Genomic DNA, 12,345 nt, shown 5'->3' on the forward strand with positions numbered 1-12,345 from the left:
TGCTAACCACTGAGCTACTGTGTTTTTATTAATTAATTCGTTTCATTCATTCTTACGATGTGAGCATCACTGTCTGTGCACACATTTATTGCCCATCCCTAATTACCCCTTGAGAAGGTGGTGGTGAGCTGCCTTCTTCAACCATTGCAGTCCATGTGCTGGAGGTAGACCCACAATGCCCTTAGGGAGGCCGTTCCAGATGTGTCCAGGCAAGTAGGGAGTATTCCATCACAGGCCTAAGCTATGCCTTGTAGGTGGTGGGACAGGTTCTGGGGAATCAAGTGAGCTACCCGTTACAGAATTCTGAGCTTCTGACCTGCTCTTGTCCACACTAGTCCAGTTCAGTTTCTGGTTAATGGTAACCCCCAGGCTATTGCTAGTGGGGGATTCAGTGATGGTAACACCATTGAATGCCAAGGAGTGGTGGTTAGATTGTCTCTTATTGGTGATGGTCATTGCCTGGCACAAAAGTCACTTGCAACTTGTCAGCCCAAGCCTGGTTATTATCCAGATCTTGTTGCATTTGAACACTGACTGCTTCAGTATCTGAGGAGTCACAATTGGTGAGATGACTACCCTCCAACAACCACGACCATCTTCCTATGTGCCAGATATGACTCCAACCACCAGAGAGCTTGCCCCGATACCCATTGATTTGAGTTTTGCTAGGGCTGCTTAATGCCACACTCGGTCAATGCGGCCCTGATATCAAGGGCTGTCACACTCTCACCTCTGGGATTCAGCTCGTTTGTCCATGTTTAAACCAAGGCTGGAATGAGATCAGGAGCTGAGTGGCCCTGGCAGAACCCAAACTGGGCATCAGGGAGCAGGTGCTGCTTGATAGCTTGATCATTTTATTGATTATTGAGAGTAGACTAATGGGATGGTAATTGGCCAGGTCGGATTTATCCTGCAGAGGACATATCTGGGCAGTTTTCCACATTGTTGGGTAGATACCACTGTTATATCTGTACTGGGAGAGCTTTTCAGGGGTACAGCAAGTTCTGCAACACGTCAGATAACAAAGACTTAATATAATTATAATTGATATAATTTAAACATTATAATATACCAATATTGAGACATGTTAATTAGGAGAAAGAAACGTTTAGGCTATGTCTCTTTTCTCTGGCAGGCCAATGGCCGAGTGGTATACTGAACGAGATCTTTAAATTGATCAAAGAATTTGATAGGGCATAGTTTTGGGGAGGCTGTATTGAAGCATAAAACAGACACTAATAAATCTGAGATAACAAGGTGGAGAGCTGGATGAACACAGCAGGCCAAGCAGCATCAGAGGAGCAGGAAAGCTGACATTTCAGGCCTAGACCCTTCTTCAGAAATGGTGGAGAAAGGACCCTTTCTGATGAAGGGTCTAGGCCTGAAACGTCAGCTTTCCTGCTCTGTTCATCCAGCTCTACACCTTGTTATCTCAGATTCTCCAGCATCTGCAGTTCCTACTATCTCTGAAACAACTTTAACCCCACTGCGAAGCCTCTTCTAAGGATGCCTACCTTGAAGAAGTTACCCTCCTCCCTCCGGAAAAACCTCAGTGGATCTCTCTCCCACTGCAACTCTCTCGTAATCTCTTTGGCCTTGAAACTGCTTGACCATGTCCTGAAGCAAACCAGGTACTACAGCCACATCACCTTTCTTAGTACCTACCTACGGAACCAGATCATCCCCAATGGACTACAGTCCACATTCAGGCTTTCCCAATTTGGCCCCAATAGCGACAATGTCTACATTCAGAACATTGAGATCCTTCAGAAGTGTTTCTCCCTGTGACTCCTGAAACACATACTCGTAGCAATGCGCCGGCATCTCCTGGCACTATAATCAAGCCTACCCCAGCTCAGAGCCTCCCTCTCCCAGACCTGCAAAGGACCTCTCCTGTTTTTTATTCTTCGTAGGATCCACAACCTGAACTCTCAATTCTACTCAGCTTTATTGGACACTAAAAACCGTAAGTACAGTAAACTTACTGGTGCCTGCCACCCAAAACGGGCTTCCTCCACCCCCCAAATCCCCAGCCCTACCCAAGTCCTTCCCCACAATGTGCTCAGCGCCATTGGCCATGTGGCCCCTTTCGGAGCACCCACGGATGACGGCATTTCTGAAGAAGGGTCTAGGCCTGAAACGTCAGCTTTCCTGCTCCTATGATGCTGCTTGGCCTGCTGTGTTCATCCAGCTCTACACCTTGTTATCTCAGATTCTCCAGCATCTGCAGTTCCTACTATCTCTGAACTAATAAATCTAACATGGATTTCAGGGGTCTTTTCTTCACTCAGAGGGGTAAGCATACAAAATAAAAACAAAAATACTGGAAATATTCAGCAGATCCGGAAACATCGTGGAGGGAAAGACAGCAGTTAATTTTTTAAGCTGGGGGTCTTTCATCAGAATGCAGTGAGAATGTGGAAGTTTACCTCTCCTCAAGAAAGGGGGCTGTGCAGAATGACTTGGAGACATTGGAGGGAAAGCTGTACACAGGAGGGAGAAAGGAGTGAGTGCATATGCTGATAGGATGAAATGATGAACAGAATATATTCTGTTCCACAGAAAGAGGCCATTCCCAAAGGGTGGTAGACATTTGCAACTCTCTTCTACAAATGGCAGTGGATTCTGGATCAGTTGTTAATTTTAAATCAGAGAGAGATAAATTTTTGTTAGGCAAAGCTATAAGGGATATGGACCACAGATCAGCCAAGATCTCATTGAATGGCAGAACAGGCTTGAGGGGCTGAATGGCCTGCTTCTGTTTCTATGATTGCAAATGACCTCCATGAAATGTTCAACCCCAGGCAGAGGGGGCAGTAGGAGGGGAGGCAGTGCCCTGTCAAATCAACAGAGAGAGATATACTGCAATCGTAATGAAAACGCTTAAACACTTTTAGTACATTGCTAAGGAATCAGACATCTTTTGTATTCCTGGAAACAGAAGTACTTTCTGGAAGTTTGGACAATACAGCATAGTTACAGAGTTGCTAAGTTACAGATCCTAGTGACCATCAACTGGAAAAAGTAACCATCATGCTACACTCAGGCTGTAAGACAGGCTCAGCAACCTCTCACTAATATGTTTTACCAACAAGTTGGCATCAAAAATACTTTGTTAGCTCTTCATTAATTGTTTTTATGAAATCTTTACAAAATTTAATGAACAATTTGAGGAATAATAAATAACATCATGGCCAGAATGAATGAAGAGAAATCCTCTTTATTTGCATTTTTAATTTCTGTACTTTTAAAAATGGACAATGTTGCTGAACTGATAACATAGTGGAGGCTTCCAGCATATCTCAGCACCCACTTGTTTCCCATCTGCATTGTGCAGACTCCAGCTGAAGCCAACACAAAGGACTTGCCAATGAGCTGTCTGCCTCCAGCCAGCTCTGGACAGAGGTAAACATCAAAACCCATTATGCTAGAGTGGGCACTAAAGCTTTTAAGGAGAACATCAGGTTCTCAACCTTCATGAGGTCCTATATCCCCGGCACTATCCGAAAATCTACCCTGGAACCACTGCAGGGCTTTGACGTCCTTCCCGTGGTATGCTGCGCCAGATTTGGACACAACACTTCAGTTGAGAGTGAACCAAAAATCTGTGAACATTTGTTTCTTTCTTCACCCTTGGGATGTCAGCCTCATTGGCAAAATTGGCATGTGTTGCTCAGACCTAGTTTCCTTGAACTGATTGGCTCTAGGCCATTTCAGACAGCAGTGAAATGTCAACCATATTGCTGTGGGTCTGGAGTCACTTGTAAGCCATACCAGGTAACAACGGCAGATTTCCTTCCCCAAAGGACATTTGTGAATCTGGTGGGTTTTTATAACAATCGACAATGCTTGCCCTTAGTGGAAAACTATTTGCCATGATGAGACTGATATCCACATCACCAGAAAGACAGCCTAATGTTCTGCACGGAGTTCACTAACATTGCCACTAAACCACTGGCTCCTCATCACTTCCACCACAGCACAAATTCACCAAAAATCCTCAGGCAGCACCTTCCAAACCCACGACCACTTCCATCTGGAAGGACAAGGACAGCAGATATATGGGAACACCACCCCCTGCAAGTTCCCCTCCAAACCACTCACCATCCTGACATGGAAATATATCTCCATTCCTTCACTGTCGCTGGGTCAAAATCCTGGAATTCCCTCCCCCTCAAGGGCATTTTGGGTCAACCCACAGGAGGAGGAATGCAGCGGTTCAAGAAGGCAGCTCACACCCACCTTCTCAAGGGGGCAACTAGGGATGGGCAAGAAATGCTGGGCCCAGCCAGGGGCGCCCACATCCCACAAAAAATGAATAGAAAAAAACCCCACCACATACACACACTATCTTTGTCATGACCCTCTGTATTCAATACCAGTCCCCTCTCTTCCACCTCCAATTCACAATGTCAAATACCCACATGCACTTAAGGAACCAACTCATCTGCCTGTTCTGACATTTTAATAAAAAACCTTGTAAACATAAACGCAGGTTCTTGTTTATGCACCCCTCAAAATAGTCTAATTTACATTAAATGGCCTGTCACTTTCATCTTCTGAAACTAAACAAACCACTCAACAATATCTCTAAACAGCTCCAAATAAACTCAATAGAAGAGCCTGAACACTGTGAGGGAGCAAGTATCAAAGATATTTATCACTGAATTTAAAATTACTGTAAACAGCAAATGCTTGTTTTTAAGTTGCTAGACTTTTATTTGTCAGTGTTGGGGCCAAAGAAGCACAGAATATAATTTACTGAAGAGCTCTAAAGTTTTTCGGAAAGTGCTTTCCTTGGCCAAATAAACAATGTTTGGCAAACATTTGTGGAGCGCTAAGGAGGAGACCACTAAAAACTTACCAAAGAGTATCCAAAAATTGGTCATTCTAGTATAAACCTTTACAATAATCATGACAACAATTTTTTGTCTTGTTACAAAATATAAAACTCCCCTTGAATCCACGAGTTCCTGATTGTTCAGCACACAAAAAGAACAGAAGACTTGATTTTTTTTTTAAACATGGCTGGTTAGAGCACTGGAACACTGGAACTTCTAAGTTGTAAAGAATCAATGGACTGAAATCCTTTCAATGTTCACCTTTTCTGTAGAGCTGTACATGTAATGTGCCCAGTTTGATAACAGGAAGAATTCATTTTTAGAACAGTTCAAAGTTTCACTTTTAACAGCTGCAGGAACTGGGCATGGGTGTCAAGAAAAATCAGACTGAGTCAAAGCCTCAACGCTGGAGAAATGTCGAGAGCAACAGCAGCAATCATATCCCACAAAGTCATGCATGGGAAGGAGTGGGGAAAATTACACTGAGCACAGAAGGTCCTCAGTCAGACATCCACACTGTGTTTTGCTGATTTATGGGTAGCCAAATAAACTGGGGCAGCACTGTCATAACCTACATTTGTGTAACACCTGTAGCATAGCAAAACTTTGAAAGGATTCAAATGACTAATTAACCAAATATAACAAGGTGGTTGTGTAACGAGGTGGTTGTAAAAGTGAAGAGGAGTTGAGATAGGAAGAAAACGGAACAGAGAGCGAGCGAGCGGAAGTGCGAGATTTAGAATCAGGTGTCCAGACCCATATAGCTCCACCTTGGCTCGGTTCTATCGCAGGAATCTAGGCAGCAGCTGTCTGAAGGGAATTTGCTTTAATAACCAGATTTACAGGTTAATGTACTTGTGAAGGACGCAAATGCCTGAGTACAGAATGGCACTCAAAATGCAAATTGGTGTACCCAGGATCCAAGGCAGTATGCAAATACTCTAGAAAATATGAAAAAGCAAAAGACTTTCCACCTTGTTCTTGTATTTGAGAGACAGGTTTAAAAAAAGCCATTGAATGACTGGTGTAAAAAGAATATTAAGGATAAATCTGGAAATGCATTGAGTGGACACAGTGGTACAAGGTGGAGGACGTTTTGCCCCTTGGATAGGGTAGGGAAGGACAAAGTCATATTGGATTCAAAACGTCAACTGTTTCTCTCTCCACACGTTGCCTGGCCTGCTTTATTTCACATTTCCAGCATCTATAGTATTTGGCTCTTATTATTGGTAACCTTTACTATCAAAGCACAACGCAACATGAAAATTGTTAAAAACAAAGGTTCAAGCCTAACCTTATATAACTCTGGATAGCTAACCAACTTGAAATACAAGAGAGAGGACAGAGCAAAAATGTTCAAGATAAAAGGTCAAATTCTTATTCAAAATAAATGTGCATACAACTTTTATGAATCCAGGCATTTAAAACAAAAATTTAACCACAATACACAAGATAAGCTGACTTGGTAAACCTGGATTAAATCTGTAATCTGAGTTTAAAATCAGATCAAAGTATAGACAAACATGCTCCTACTGTTCCAGCTCGTTCTATATTTCAGAAAATTTGACAATTGGAAGCTTTTAGATGATATATGCACAGAAATATAAACTCTCTTCTCAGCCACTGCTTTTAACTGCCAGATTACCATTCAATCAATATCCTGCAACTGCAAAAATGGACAAAGACTGAGTTTCCAAAGATAGTGGAAACAATACTGCAGGCTTTTTGGAAATACATCAATTGCTGACTCATGAATATTACTTGTGAGGGAACATGTATCAGCATTTTCCTGGCAATACCTACATAGACTTGGTATCCCTCAAAATAAGGACAAGTTACAAATTCACTCGTCATATTTGCATTCAAGTCAGAAGCTCAAGTATAAATGGAGTTTTAGTGTTTGTATATAAATGGACTCAACCTGACCTGCTGTACATAAAAGCTCTTGTGGCAGCTGTTCTGCCCTGAACTGCTAGAAAGTTGAGGATTACAGGGAACACACAAGGAAATAGAGTTGAGAGATCATATCAGCTGTGATCTTATTGAATGGCGGAGCAGGCTCTTAAGCTGATCTATTTATGTTCTTATGGTTGAACACAGGCCTCTCAACCACCACCACCACTATTCAGCATCCACCTGCCTGTGGGGTCTTGCTGAATATCAAATTGAACACATCAGCTGCATCGATGGAGTGAAAGTGCTTACAGTTTAAAAGGCTTTTCATTTGTTGCTGGAACATGTTGATGAATGAAAGGTGCAAGTTCTATAACCATGACACAGGAATTACAGAAACTGAAGACCAATTTGAATGCTTCAGATATCAGTAGTTTATTGTATGTTTAGTCCAACACATTCAAAATGAAAATCAAAAACGAAGATTTGCCACCTGCAACATGTATAACTATTACTATGCTCTAACAGCATAAGATGGTCAAACATATCAGCTTTTAAGATGGAAAACCAATATCTACAATACCCACAAAAGCCAAGGTGGTAAAAGCCCATCCCATTGGCAAAAATGGAATGATATTGCTCCATTACAGTAACATAAACCAGCATCTAGTGCCACCCGGTAATAACACTCAGTGGAAGAAATCGCCTAACTTTGCTTCAGGGGTGTTATTGACTATTCTAGGGAATGGGGAAACAGGACTATAGCACACAATTGAATTCAGTGAACAAATCACCAGGAAGTCACCACATTCTGATGTTACCAGATTGTTGATTTTTTTTGTTGGTTGGATCAATACTTAAAGACGGTGAGAAGCAAGCCAGATTGAAGGATGGCTCATCTCCTTTCTGAAGTGAACTAAACTCATACATAAGCACTTTCTGCGAACAGTTTTCATTCCCAGAAGTGGTTTGAAGAGAAAGTGAAGTTCAATGCTGGTGAGGTGTAGCAAATAGCACAGCAGAAATCTGTCAACTCTGGTAAACTGCTTGGCAATGAACTTGTGCAAATCATACTGAAACCAAAGTTCTGTATCCAGGGCGAGGGTTTCAAGTAAGATTGAGGTGAGGGAGGGGAGAGGAAAAAGAGAGACACGCAACCCTTCCTTGCCCGATGGAAACTTCAAGTACAATATTTCCAGGCCACATTAATAGATCTGAAGTAATTGGTTAGGGGAAAAAAAAAGTTTAAACAATTAGATTGAAAACACAAAAACTACTAATGTATCCCAGAATTTGAGAAATAGTGCAAGACTACCATCAAAACAAGGAAGACCTCAGAAATTTTCAAACAAAAACCAAAACCAACAGACACAATAATCCTTCCCATCAATGTTTGGAACAAGTAGACATTACTGTGTGTCTGTCAGTTTTGTGGAACAGTCAACAGGTGACAGCCTCAAGCTGTGCATGTAAACAAATCACTGCGCTACTGATAAATGTGCATTGCTGCTAGAAGCTGTGACTTAATGACATTCCTCATCCCGACCAGCAGCTTTCACCTGTACCAAGCTCACAAAGGTTATTTTAACACACCCCTAAACTGTAGTTTAGTTCAAGTCAAATGTTGGTACAAATGGAGCACAGAAAGCTGTTGATTCTGGATTAAAAGCTGCAGTATCCTTTACGTCGGTCAAACTGTTTCTCCTTTAATTGTTTTGAACAAAAACACAGCAGTTTTAACCTTCGCATAATGTAGCTTTCCCTCAAGGCTTTGCTTTATACAGACTGGTTTAAAACCTTACAGATGAGCATGTGTCAAACAACAGTTTGTGTAGATGAAAGTATGTGCACAACCATACTCTTTGCATATTTTTTCAAAACGGTAACAATAATGGGTTTTGATTTTAAATACCTAATTTCCCAACGTCAAAGACAGACATGCAGAAACAACCTTCAGTTGCAGGAATGATACAAAAATAAAACAAACAACAGCTTGGAACAGGTGAACGGATATTGTGCAATTTTCTTCTTTCTTCAAGACTTTGTTTCACTCCTGCCTCCCCCAGCCCTATCCCACCCACAAGCCAGGATTCTGCAGCTTTCCACATCTTTGTATTTTGTCACACACTAGTGATTCTGTAAGGTTCTACAGCGGTTTGGCTTTGTACAACAGCGGTGAGTACAATCCATAGAAGAGTTGCCAGCGAGACTGGAATGACGTATCAATAGAAGGCACCATCATGCTCTTTACACATTGAAAGAACTAAAACAGTAAAGTTTAGCTATGATTTTCGCTGCACATTCATAACTGCACAGATCGAGGGAAAGAAAATTGGTATTGAGCAGCGAGGCATCCCTGTATTGCAGTGGGGTAGATAGAAAAACGAGAGGACATGCCACCAAACTCGAGTTCAGGGCTGTTAACGTGTTCACAATTGCTTTTGTATTTCAATTTTTAGTTCGAGGAAAAAAAAAATCCACCTCCATCTGAAACGGATTCAAACGTTGTCCATTAAAGGTTTGCAGATGTGGGAAAACGTGTCGGTCACAGCAAGTATTTAAGATTCAAAGCCCACATCTGGTCAGTCATCCTTCCCTGTCGAAGTGAACAGTGGCTGTAATTTCACCCGTCTCCTCCTGCAGTTGCCATGGCGAATGATGCTTTAAACAGTACCCATTAGTGCATTCTGATGAGTGCATGAACACAAGCTCTTGAGCAAAGTATTTTCTAAAAAGAAAACTATCAAGGCTAGCTTCTCCAATTGCACCAATTTTTCTCAATATAATTGGGTAGAAACTTGACACATTTATGAAATAAAGCAGCCAAGTTGCACCAAAAGCCTGAGATTGATTTTGTTTTCTAAATGGGTGAATCTTCAGACCTTTAAAATGGGTTCCAATTAAATCAAAGCCTTTTGTTTCTTTTTCCAAGTTGTTATACAATGTTGTTTTTTGCTTAAATCCTGTTCCAAAAATAGGGAAAATGATCACTTTGATGTAACTGGTGAAAAGAAGGCTTGTTTTCACAGAGAGATGAAAAACAGGCTGTGTCACATTCCAAAGCCAAAATTAACAATAACGCAAAAAATAAAGAGAGAGAGTAAACGAAGAGTATGGTGTCACCAGCGAGCTATCGGGGGCGGTGATGCTTAGCGACGGGGTCCAGCAAACCGACCTTCACCAGGGAGTCCACCTCTCCCTGGTCCAGGACCCAGCTTCTGTGCCATGCCACCTCTAGGCGGAGGTCCGCGGGAGTCACGGTCTCGCATCATCCCACCACCAATCATGCCGCGTAGACCAGAGCCTCTGTCACTGCGGCGGTTGTCCCTACGGTCATCTCCACCTCTACGCTCTCCTTCACGAACAGCACGGGTTTTCTTCTCCTCCACATTTAAGCGGACCTCGCCTCGGAACATGACTGGCTGTGGACACAGATTTCAGGGTTAGCATGCTTGCTGAACAACAATTCCACTTAGGTTTTCATCAAACTGAATTTTGTGATGATTCGATTGTTTCGGTGAGCTCAGTCAGACAGGTTCAATTCCCCCACACGATTCCCTGACCCAAGCTGTTACACCCAGTGCAGTACGAAAGTGGGAGTAGGCAAGGGTAGTACTCCTTCCAGGCCCCAAGTCTTCTGGGGGCAACAATTATCTTTCAACCAACACCACAATGGTCAAATTATTTACATTAACAAATGCATTGTTATTTGAGGGATCTGGCTTTGTGCTAAGTGGCTGCCTTGTGTCCTACATTACAAAATACTTCACTGGCCGTAAAATGCTTTGGGATGTCCTGAAGCTGTGATAGAAGTGCAAGTCTTTCTACTAATCTAACTGTTTGAGCTCTGCAGTAAAATGCAATCCTTGCTCTGAGCAGAAGTCCACTTGCATGCTGCTCTTTCTAGCAGGTATGACCAGGTACGAAATCTTATCTGTTTACAATTACTGTTGTTTGTGGGAGATGCTGTGTGCAAAATGCAGGCCATGTTTCCTGCAGTTCAACAGTGACTGCACTTGCAAGGTATTTCAGTGGTCCTAAACCATTCTGGGCGACCCCAATATTGTCACAGGCACTACAGAAATGCATGTTTGTTCGATTTGTTCTTACCTTGGCACTCAAGATTCTCTGAACAGGATCAGGATCATCAAAAACCACAAATCCAAAGTTAGGCAGCTTTCCCCCACTGCTTTTTGTATTAATGCGGAGTTCAACCACATTACCGAAACCTATGCCGCATGCAGAAAAACAGATGGAACAGTTTTAAATAATGCAAACACAGCAATGAGGCAATGGCTAATCAATACTTAAGCAGGCTGAAGAAGCAGCTATTAATTTTATTGTGAAAAAAATTGAATGAGAGTAACACGGTGTATTAGCCCAACAGGCTTCAGACAAGAAAATAAAGTTGAATATTCTTTCTCGTCCAGCTACTAGTGAGCCCCTTAATCACCTTGCTATCAATCGGTCTCACAGCACCCATAAACTATGACTTAGTTAGTCAATGCGGCTGTAAGATTGGTTTCTTTTCTCTCCCCACCCAAAATGAATGAACAATGTACCAGATGAATCTGTCTGCCATGGCCACCTGATTCACAGTCACCTGTGACAGTTTCGCAGAGTTCAAGAACTTTACATACACAACACCAGAGATCAAAAATATGCAAACATGAAACTGCAGCAAACCACTGCTCTATAAAAGATTGATGATATAGATTTCAAAGTTAGAATAACCTATCCCTGTTCAGTAAAGAATCATTCACTCAGTTAAGATTTTAGCTTTTTTCAAATTGGACTTCAGTTATTTGACCAATTACTCACCCATGAAAAAGTCTTTCAGTTCATTTTCATCAATATCATGGGGCAAGTTGCCCACAAAGAGCTGGTGACTATCTGGGTAACGGATGATTCGCCGATTCTCAACCTCATTCGATTCAATATCTCGACCTGCAACTCAAATTAAAACCTCTTTATATTAGTTATAACACTCAAGTTTTACATTTCAAATTTATTAACAATTGTCTTTTAAGATTCTTTAAGAACAATTAACAAGGTCATGCAACATTTCAATGCTCGGAGTATTAGTCTTGCTGATCTAAATGTAACTGGGTTTTCTCTTCCCACTCTGTATTGATACTGCCAGAGACCCATTTTTCTCCTACGTCTACCGCAAACACACAGGTTCAGCTTCCAGACTTTTACCAATGATCCATAGGAACAGGTCTGTTGATCCTGTTTTGCCGTTTAATGCAATCATGGCCGATTGAACACTGCAATATCTTTATCTCACAATATCTTCAAATCCTGTACAACACTGGTAATGGAAAAATCAATCTCTAACTTAAACACACTCAAAGATTGAGCTTCTACAGCCCTCTGTGACAGTGAATTCCAAGGGGTCACAACTGTCTAAGTAAAAACAAATTCTCATCTCAGATATCAGTGGTATCCCCTTAGTTTTCAGTTGTACTGCCTTTTCCTAAATTCCCTTACCAACAGGAACATCTTACCTGCATCTACTTTTCACAGACAACAAGGTGTAGAGCTGGATGAACACAGCAGGCCAAGCAGCATCATAGGAGCAGAGAGGCTGACGTTTCGGGCCTAGACC

General features: G+C 41.9%; 1 protein-coding gene across 2 annotated transcripts in view; it reads right to left on the bottom strand.

The window, feature by feature from the left end:
* Positions 1-7,144: 7,144 nt before the first annotated feature.
* g3bp2a (G3BP stress granule assembly factor 2a) overlaps positions 7,145-12,345 on the bottom strand; it is a 26,422-nt gene continuing 21,221 nt past the window's right edge. For both annotated transcript variants that reach the window (XM_020524303.2, XM_020524304.2), the window contains 3 exons: positions 11,556-11,681; positions 10,845-10,963; positions 7,145-10,156 (listed from right to left, as the gene is read on the bottom strand). In XM_020524303.2, coding sequence (XP_020379892.1) covers positions 9,884-10,156; positions 10,845-10,963; positions 11,556-11,681 — 518 coding nt within the window. In that variant the 3' untranslated portion in view covers positions 7,145-9,883. The remainder of the gene's footprint in view (positions 10,157-10,844; positions 10,964-11,555; positions 11,682-12,345) is intronic.

The sequence above is a fragment of the Rhincodon typus genome, chromosome 1, assembly GCF_021869965.1.
Source record: "Rhincodon typus isolate 14 chromosome 1, sRhiTyp1.1, whole genome shotgun sequence".
Lineage (NCBI taxonomy): Eukaryota > Metazoa > Chordata > Chondrichthyes > Orectolobiformes > Rhincodontidae > Rhincodon > Rhincodon typus.